At 44.3% G+C, this 10,311-nt stretch overlaps 1 protein-coding gene across 4 annotated transcripts; it reads left to right on the plus strand.

Annotated features, from left to right (window-relative positions):
* The first annotated feature begins 546 nt into the window (after positions 1-546).
* On the plus strand, positions 547-3,205 carry crcp (calcitonin gene-related peptide-receptor component protein). 4 transcript variants are annotated; one of them, XM_029629903.2, is made up of 6 exons: positions 547-616; positions 1,395-1,431; positions 1,870-1,968; positions 2,088-2,212; positions 2,362-2,419; positions 2,561-3,205. In XM_029629903.2, exons 1-6 carry the CDS (start codon positions 609-611, stop codon positions 2,705-2,707), a joined length of 474 nt encoding a protein of 157 aa, XP_029485763.1. In that variant the 5' UTR covers positions 547-608; the 3' UTR covers positions 2,708-3,205. The 4 variants fall into 4 exon arrangements, with proteins under 4 accessions (XP_029485763.1, XP_029485765.1, XP_029485764.1 ...); XM_029629905.2 differs by having other exon boundaries at positions 2,118-2,212; XM_029629904.2 differs by lacking the exon at positions 547-616 and adding an exon at positions 625-751.
* Positions 3,206-10,311: the final 7,106 nt, after the last annotated feature.

Consider the following 10,311-nt stretch of genomic DNA (forward strand, 5'->3'; position numbering starts at 1 on the left):
TGGATTGTGTATGTGTGCCATTCATATGGTGAATGGGGAAGACAAAATATTTAAGTGCCTTTGAACGGGGTATGGTAGTAGGTGCCAGGCACACTGGTTTGTGTGAAGAACTACATGGCTTCTGGGTTTTTCACTGCAGTTTCCCATGTGTATCAAAAATGGTCCATCCTCCAAAGGACATCCAGCCAACTTGACAGAACTGTGGGGGACTCGTGCAACTAGGAAGGTGTTCTTAATGTTTTGTGCACTCAGTGCACATATCTATTTTATTAAAAGTGTATTGTTTTAAATATAGCCTGCACAATCACTTTCAGCGCTGTAGTATTTGCGTAAAATTTGTGTAAACTTTTAATAATAAGAAGAATACGTCAAATTATCCATACATTTTTTCAGAGGTGGGTTCAATGCTGTGAAAAACTGTTATATTGCACTAGAGTCCTAAAACAAATAAAATCCGAGATCGTGCTGCCAGCATAATATCCTGCTACTAGTAGAACGGTAATGTCACGAGTTATATAAACGTCTGCGGGCTAGGAACTCATTTTATCAGCAAACATGTTTCCAGACGGATTAAATTGGCAAGGGATCAAGCTAGAGTTGCTGGCAAAATGGAAGTGTAAGCATTTTCTGACCATTTATTTCAACGACATAGATTTATGTTAAAATTGTCTAACTGTTGTGCGTAGTTGTTGTCTTGTGAAATATATAGCTAGCTTTTCCTGTAAAGACTCAGCAGTGCACGCAACAAACGGTGATTATAAAACAAAGATGATAGCTAGGCCTGGATGCCTTGTGCCTGATCATGATGAGTATGGAATCATGTATTTTTTCAGCTAAATAACCAGAGTAGGTACTACTAGTTAGTTATGTCGTATAAAGTGGTTTTCTTTCTGGCACAAACATGTTGTCCTCCGATTACCAGTATGCAGGTTGGCGTTTATTATCACGAGTCTTGTCCTGGAGTCAGAACTGAGCGATTTCCCCTTAAACCTTAGATAGGCAGGATGCAAAGTTAAAATTGGCTTTTTGGTCATAATTTAAATTTGGGGTTATGCATTCGGCTTAACAGTGTGGTTAAGGTTCGGTTTGAAATCAGATTGTATGACTTTGTGGCTGTGCCAGTTCGTGACCAGTCTCCAGTTCTGCATCCAGAACATTTTTCATTATGAAAAACGCTAATCTGCTGGTTCAAGGCTATTTAAGGAATACATTTAGACTTTAGGAAATCTCACAAATCAACAAAGATTACCACTATAAATCTGTAGTTTTGGTGGGTCACAGGGGGTCTTCTACATTTTCACTTGTTGAGTGAGGCAAGTATGTAGTACAATCTCATGGCATTACACCGTAAGATATTAGACCTTTCAATCGTCTGTCTCATGTTTATCTTTCAGGAAGGATGCCAATGCTGCTATGCTCAGCAACTATGAGGTAATTTATATTATTTGGCTGCGGCCCATTGTATTATTTTTTTGGGGTCATTTTTCACATGTTATGTCACTGTATTTGCATCCCGTCTCTCCCTCCCTCCCTCTGTCTCATGCACTCCCTCCCCCCACTGCATTTGTTTCTGTCCCCCTCCCCCCACTGTATTCGTTTCTGTCCCCCCATCACTGTATTTTCATCCCGTCTCTCCCTCCATCTGTATTTCTTTCTGTCTCATGCACTCCCTCCCCCCACTGTGTTTGTTTCTGTCCCCCCTCCCCATCACTGTATTTGTATCCAGTCTCTCCCTCCCTTCCTCTGCATTTCTTTCTGTCTCATGCACTACCTCCCCGTCACTGTATTTGCATCCCATCTCTCCCTCTGGTAATCTCTTTTTCTCACTCACTCCCCCTCTATCTCCCTCTCAATCGTTCTCTCTCCTAGGTGTACCAGCTCCTGACAGATCTGAAGGAACAGAGAAAGGACAGTGGGAAGAACAAACACAGCGCTGGACAACAGAACCTCAACACCATCATGTACGAGGTTAGTAGCACACCGCAGAATCTCAACATTTTTTGTATGAGGTTAGTACCACGATGGGTACACACTCACAAACACACTGTAGCCAGAAACCAGCAGAACTTAATGTATAGGGTTTGCAGGTGACACACACCTGTTTTCTCTCTTTCCAGACGCTGAAGTACCTGTCCAAGACTCCGTGCAGCAGGCAGAACCCAGAGACTGTCAAGAACTTCCTTACCACCATGGTGCCTCACAAACTCACTAAGTGAGTGGCAAAACACACACACTACCCACTCCTCCTACCCCCTGTGTAATCTCTGTCAAACGCAAATGTAACTGTTACATGCCATTGAACATGACATGTCATTCGGAAACATATTACACACAGACAGTGATATGTGTGTTTGTCCATAGGGCTGAGAAGCTACAGCTACTGAACCACAGACCAGAGACTGCTGTAGAGATCCAACTGGTGAGACCACGCTTATCCTTCACTCTTTATTCACTTACTCTCCTCCCTTTCTCACCCTTTCTCCTACTCATCTCCTTCTATCCTACACTAGTGTTTGTTGTGGGTGAGATTAACTCTCTGTCTGTGTGTGTGTGTGTGTAGATGGTAGAGGAGAGTGAGGAGCGGTTATCAGAGGAGCAGATTGAGGAGCTCATTCAGAAGGTCACAGACGTGCTCCCAGGCGACCCAGAACAAGAAGGCTCTACCCCCAGCAATGAAGCAGAGATGGAAGAGGGCATTGACCAATAGCTACGAGTCCTGATGGAGCTTGTCTGTTACTGAGGGAGGGAGCCTGAGCTGAACAGGAGTCAAAATGGTATAAAGAAAACACTGGAAATCCACTTTCATGCTCCTTTGGGTGCTCTGGACTGGACATGGAAGTATGCAGAATGGAATACAGTCAGATATTACCATTGACAGTAACACGACTGTTCCCATTCTTCTGTGCATTACTAACCTACCTGTCTGCTTGGTTCAACTTCAACTCTTAGTCCTTCTGTGTTTACAGCACTGTTTCTTAACTAGTGTGTTCTGGAATCCACTTGCACTTACAGAAGATAGTGTTAGTGATCTCCTGTACTACATGCTTTCATATAGTTAGCAGATTACAATGGGCTAATGTGAAGCTCCATTAACCATTACAGGTTTAGGTACTGTTTGCGGCGTATCACAGAATTTCCGGCCAACCTTGGTGACACTTACTCAATTTCCGACTTGGAAAACAACCAATGTCTTCCTAAACGCCAATATCTAGTTGCAGGGGCTTTGTTTGAATTTAGAAAATGCTCTGTTATTAAATAAATTATTTTCTCCATGAAGTAATCAAAAAATGTGTACGCCGCCATCTTGTCTATTTCAAGTCTTCTCGCTCATTGATCGAGACAGGTGAGTGTCATGACATGCAGCACTTTGTGGTGGAGACCTACCTCTCTTGATCAATGAGAGAAGATTTTAAATGGTTAAGATGGCGACGTACACATTGTTGGATTACTTCATGGAGAAAATAATTTATTTAATAACAGAGCATTTTCTAAATTCAAACAAAGCCCCTGCAACTAGATATTGGCGTTTAGGAAGACATTGGTTGTTTTCCAAGTCGGAAATTGAGTAAGTGTCACCAAGGTTGGTCGGAAATTCAGAACATTTATTTCATTGAATAACCGATTTTTCTAAATTAAATTATGAACTGATGGTTCGAGGCCTGAATGCTGTGGTATTTAACTATGCAAGTCAGTTGAGAACTAATTCTTATTCTCAATGACAGCCTAGGAACAGTGGGTTAACTGCCTTGTTCAGGGGCAGAACGACAGATTTGTACCTTGTCAGTTCGGGATTCGATCTAGCACCTTTCGGTTACTAGTCCAACGCTCTAACCATTAGGCTGCTGCCCCGACCATATACCATGGATATGACAACGTTACATTTTTACTGTCCTAATTACTTTGGTAACCAGTTTATCATAGCAATAAGACACCTCGTGGGTTTATGGTATATGGGCTGTATCCAGGCACTCTGCGTTGCGCATAAGAACAGCCCTTAGCCATGGTATATTGGCCATATACCACACCCCCTCATGCCTTATTGCTTAAACGAACCCCTGCAACTAGACATGGATGTTTATAAGACATTGATTGTCTTCCAAGTTGGGAATTTTAGACTTATCGATAGTCTGGCTAAGGTTGGTTGAAAATTCTCTTACACCAAACAGTACCTATCAGCCAGCTGGAACAGAGTAATGGTCTGACGAGGCAATATTTGTAATAACTAGCTTTCATAGTACAGTGAATGGAACATAGCTAGACAGAAGCACACGCTTGGTGTGTTCAGAGAGAACAGTCAGGGATCACAGTTTTGACAGCACCCACACTGTCCTCTACAGAGCACTGTTGCTTTCAGATGCCATAAAATGGGGTAGAAGGTAGACTTGTTTTGTATTTTGTTTGACATAACCATACATTGGATAAATATACTTGTTTCTTTGTAAATCCATTTACCTAATAAAATCAAAGGCATACAGTATGCGTTTGCCTTTGTGGATGAATGTTGGCGCGTTCGAGCGGTTTGTTTTTCAAAGTGTTGCATTATGGGGATAAATGTTGTCTGACTTGCACATGTCGACTGCATGAACTTCACAAGAACCATGTGATCAAAGCTCATGAAGTTTCGACTGCAATCAACTTCAATTTTCTGCAGTTGGTCCTCTTCAGATGCAACTTGCCTGCATTGTGGGAGGCACTATTTGTCAATCATTTGTGTTTTTATTTTACCCATGGGAACAAAGATGTGACAAACAGGAAGCAACTTTGCCACGATTCATATGTGTATTGTGGAGATGTACAAATTAATGTGATATTTGATGCTCTCTCCCCAATTGATAGTAGACTTTCAACTCCCTCCAAAGATTTTCTATGGGGTTGAGATCTGGAGACTGGCTAGGCCACTCCAGGACCTTGAAATGCTTCTTACGAAGCCACTCCTTCGTTGCCTGGGCGGTGTGTTTGGGATCATTGTCATGCTGAAAGACCCAGCCACGTTTCATCTTCAATGCCCTTGCTGATGGTAGGCTTTGTTACTTTGGTCCCAGCTCTCTGCAGGTCATTCACTAGGTCCCCCCGTGTGGTTCTGGGATTTTTGCTCACCGTTCTTGGGATCATTTTGACCCCACGGGGTGATATCTTGCATGGAGCCCCAGATCGAGGGAGATTATCAGTGGTCTTGTATGTCTTCCATTTCCTAATAATTGCTCCCACAGTTGATTTCTTCAAACCAAGCTGCTTACCTATTGCAGATTCAGTCTTCCCAGCCTGGTGCAGGTCTACAATTGTGTTTCTGGTGTTCTTTGACAGCTCTTTGGTCTTGGCCATAGTGGAGTTTGGAGTGTGACTGTTTGAGGTTGTGGACAGGTGTCTTTATTACTGATAACAAGTTCAAACAGGTGCCATTAATACAGGTAACGAGTGGAGGACAGAGGAGCCTCTTAAAGAAGTTACAGGTCTGTGAGAGCCAGAAATCTTTCTTGTTTGTAGGTGACCAAATACTTATTTTCCACCATAATTTGCAAATAAATTCATAAAAAATCCTACAATGTGATTTTTCTGGATTTTTTTTCTCATTTGTCTGTCATAGTTGAAGTGTACCTATGATAAATTACAGGCCTCATCTTTTTAAGTGGGAGAACTTGCACGATTAGTGGCTGACTAAATACTTTTTTGCCCCACTGTATATGATGAACAGAGAGTAGCAGTAGCGTAAAAAGAGGGGTTGGCGAGTTGTGTGACACAATGCAGATAGCCTGGTTAGCCAATGTGCGGGAGCACTGGTTGGTTGGGTTAATTGAGGTAGTATGTACATGAATGTATAGTTAAAGTGACTATGCATATAAGATAAACTGAGAAGCAGCAGCGTAAAATAGGGGTTGGGGGGGAACACAATGCAAATGGTAAGGGTAACCATTTGGTTACCTGTTCAGGAGTCTTATGGCTTGAGGGTAAAAACTGTTGAGAAGCCTTTTTGTCCTAGACTTAGCACTCTTGTACCGCTTGTCATGCGGTAGTAGAGAGAACAGTCTATGGCTGGGATCTTTGACAATTTTCAGGGCCTTCCTCTGACACCGCCTGGTGTAGAGGTCCTGGATGGCAGGCAGCTTTGCCCCAGTGATGTACTGGGCCGTACGCACTACCCTCTGAAGTGCCTTGCGGTCGGAGGCCGAGCAATTGTCGTACCAGGCAGTGATGCAACTGGTCAGGATGCTCTCGACGTTGCAGCTGTAGATCCTTTTGAGGATCTCAGGACCCATGCCAAATCTTTTTAGTTTGCTGAGGGGGAATAGGCTTTGTTGTGCCCTCTTCACGACTGTCTTGGTGTGTTTGGACCATTCTAGTTTGTTGTTGATGTGGACAGCAAGGATTTTGAAGCTCTCAACCTGCTCCACTACAGCCCCGTCGATGAGAATGGGGACGTGCTCGGTGCTCCTTTTCCTGTAGTCCACAATCATCTCCTTAGTCTTGGTTACGTTGAGGGATAGGTTGTTATTCTGGCACCACCCGGCCAGGTCTCTGACCTCCTCCCTATAGGCTGTCTCGTCGGTGATCAGGCCTACCACTGTTGTGTTGTCATCAAACTTAATGATGGTGTTTTGAGTCGTGCCTGGCCATGCAGTCGTGGGTGAACAGGGAGTACAGGAGGGGACTGAGCACGCACCCCTGGGGAGCTCCAGTGTTGAGGATCTGCGTGGCAGATGTGTTGCTACCTACCCTTACCACCTGGGGGCGGCCTGTCAGGAAGTCCAGGATCCAGTTGGAGGGAGGTGTTTAGTCCCAGGATCCTTAGCTTGGTGATGAGCTTTGTGGGTACTATGTTGCTGAACGCTGAGCTGTAGTCAATGAACAGCATTCTCACATAGGTGTTCCTTTTGTCCAGGTGGGAAAAGGCAGTGTGGAGTGCAATAGAGATGGCATCATCTGTGGATCTGTTTGGGCGGTATGCAAATTGGAGTGGGTCTAGTGTTTCTGGGATAATGGTGTTGATGTGAGCCATTACCAGCCTTTCAAAGCACTTCATGGCTACGGACGTGAGTACTACGGGTCTGTAGTCATTTAGGCAGGATTCATTTGTGTTCTTGAGCACAGGGACTATGTTTGTATTACAGACCTAATCAGGGACATGTTGAAAATGTCAGTGAAGACACCTGCCAGCTGGTCAGCACATGCCTGGAGCACACGTCCTGGTTGGTAATCCGTCTGGCCCCGCAGCCTTGTGTATGTTAACCTGTTTAAAGGTCTTACTCACGTCGGCTACGGAGAGCGTGATCACACAGTCGTCCCAAACAGCTGATGCTTTCATGCATGCCTCAGTGTTGCTTGGCTTGAAGCGAGCATAGAAGTGATTTAGCTCGTCTGGTAGGCTTGTGTCACTGGGCAGCTCACGGCTGTGCTTCCCTTTTGTAGTCTGTAATAGTTTGCAAGTCCTGCCACACCCGACGAGCGTCGGAACTGGTGTAGTATGATTCAATCTTAGCCCTGTATTGACGCTTTGCCTGTTTGATGGTTCGTCGCAGGGCATAGCGGGATTTCTTGTAAGCTTCCGGGTTAGAGTCCCGCACCTTGAAAGCGGCAGCTCTACCCTTTAGCTCAGTGCGAATGTTGCCTGTAATCCATGGCTTCTGGTTGGGGTATGTACTTACAGCCACTGTGAGGATGTCTTCAATGCACTTATTGATAAAGCCAGTGACTGATGTGGTGTATTCCTTAATGTCATCGGAAGAATCCCGGAACATGTTCCAGTCTGTGATAGCAAAGCAGTCCTGTAGTTTAGCATCTGCTTCACCTGACCATTTTTTTATAGACCGAGTCACTGGTGCTTCCTGCTTTAATTTTTGCTTATAAGCGGGAATCAGGAGGATAGAGTTGTGGTCGGATTTACCAAATGGAGGGCGAGGGAGGGCTTTGTACGCGTCTCTGTGTGTGGAGTACAGGTGATCTAGAATGATTTTTTCCCCTCTGGTTGCACATTTAACATGTGGATAGAGATTTGGTAGAACTGATTTAAGTTTCCCTGCATTAAAGTCTCCGGCCACTAGGAGCGCCACCTCTGGGTGAGTGGTTTCCTGTTTGCTTATTTCCTTACACAGCTGACTGAGTGCGGTCTTTGTGCCAGCATCTGTCTGTGGTGGTAAATAAACAGCCACGAAAAGTATAGCTGAGAACTCTCTAGGCAAGTAATGTGGCCTGCAGTTTATCACAATATACTCTACTTCAGGCGAGCAAAATCTAAAGACTTCCTTAGATTTCGTGCACCAGCTGTTGTTTACAAATATGCACAGACCGCCCCCCCCCCCCCCCAATAGCAGCGTGTATCCCGCTAGCTGAATATCCATGTCGTCATTCAGCCATGATTCCGTGAAACATAGGATATTACAGTTTTTGATGTCCCGTTGGTAGGATATTCGTGATCTTACCTTGTCTAGTTTATTGCACGTTGGCGAGTAATATTGAGGATAACGGCAGCTTTCCTAATTGTTTTCTGCGGGTCCGTACGAGGCATCCGGCTCTTCGTCTTCTTCCTTTTGCGAATAATTGGGATGTCTGCCCTGTGGGGTGTTGGAGAATATTGCTTGTTGTTGTTGAAGAAATCTTTGTGTAATCCGAGGTGAGTGATCACTGTCCTGATATCCAGAAGCTCTTTTCTTCCGTAAGGTACAGTTGCAGAAACATTATGTACAAAATCATTTACAAATATCGCTAAAAAAAACACAGCACAATTGGTTAGGAGACCGTAAAACGGCGGCCATCTCCGGCGCCATTTTCATCAACTGGGGAGTAAAATCATTTTTCCAAAATTGATTTGGGTACATTTTTGTGAAGAGATATGAGGGTTGTGATATGGATAATTTTAATAGTAAAATCATTTTAAGGGATCAATACATTTCTATATTGCTTCCCCAATATCTGCATGAACCATCAGGCCAAGTGTTTTTGGTTGACCCTGCTGGACAGAAAGAGAAGGAGGAATCGGAACAGGCTGCATTCAAATTCAGGTCTTTAGTTATTCCATTGTACTGGATCTAATACATATTAGCATTTTACATACATTCATAAGTGTAATCCTTTTTTATGGCATACTGTGAAAAGCTCTCTTGGCTGTTGGCTCTGTCACTTTCAGACATGCGCAGAGCAGACTTTAACCACAGGGGTTCTCTGTAAAGAGAGTAATCCAAAAGGCACAGACACACCCCTTGACTTATCTATTGGCACCGTTGACCTGTATGTATTCTCTCCTGATTGCCAGACTGTGTACCACAGAGCCAGTCTGATTAAACTGCCAGTGGTATGAGGAGAGACATCCTCCTATTTATGGGAACAAATATTTCCTATCACTTTGGATCTTGGACAGTTAGACACAATGCATCAATGCAAAAACAATTGTATTACTAATTACTGTCCATGAGTAACCTCAACCTTGTGGGTCTATGGGTGTTTGTGCCAATAAAGTGCCATCTCAATTCTACCACTGACTAGTCTCTCATGCCCCTATGAACGGGGACACAGGGCAATAGTTTTTAATCTAAACTAGCCCTTTTTTACCGGAACCCCTAATTGGGGCCCTTTTCTTGACACATAGTAGCAGTTTACCAGATAAGAAGTCAAGAAGATCAAAAAGTAGATTGTTGTAAGGGTGTATTACGTCCTGTGCTGGCCCCATTGTCCTATCCATTCTGGATTCAAATCAAATGTATTTATATAGCCCTTCGTACATCAGCTGATATCGCAAAGTGCTGTACAGAAACCCAGCCTAAAACCCCAAACAGCAAGCAATGCAGGTGTAGAAGCACGGTGGCTAGGAAAAACTCCCTAGAAAGGCCAAAACCTAGGAAGAAACCTAGAGAGGAACCAGGCTATGTGGGGTGGCCAGTCCTCTTCTGGCTGTGCCGGGTGGAGATTATAACAGAACATGGCCAAGATGTTCAAATGTTCATAAATGACCAGCATGGTCCAATAATAAGGCAGAACAGTTGAAACTGGAGCAGCAGCACAGCCAGGTGGACTGGGGACAGCAAGGAGTCATGTCAGGTAGTCCTGAGGCATGGTCCTAGGGCTCAGGTCCTCCGAGAGAGAAAGAAAGAGAGAATTAGAGAGAGCACACTTAAATTCACACAGGACACCGAATAGGACAGGAGAAGTACTCCAGATATAACAAACTGACTAACTAGCCCCCCAACACATAAACTACTGCAGCATAAATACTGGAGGCTGAGACAGGAGGGGTCAGGAGACACTGTGGCCCCATCCGAGGACACCCCCGGACAGGGCCAAACAGGAAGGATATAACCCCACCCACTTTGCCAAAGCACCGCC

Source organism: Oncorhynchus nerka, linkage group LG23 (genome assembly GCF_034236695.1).
Source record: "Oncorhynchus nerka isolate Pitt River linkage group LG23, Oner_Uvic_2.0, whole genome shotgun sequence".
NCBI lineage: Eukaryota > Metazoa > Chordata > Actinopteri > Salmoniformes > Salmonidae > Oncorhynchus > Oncorhynchus nerka.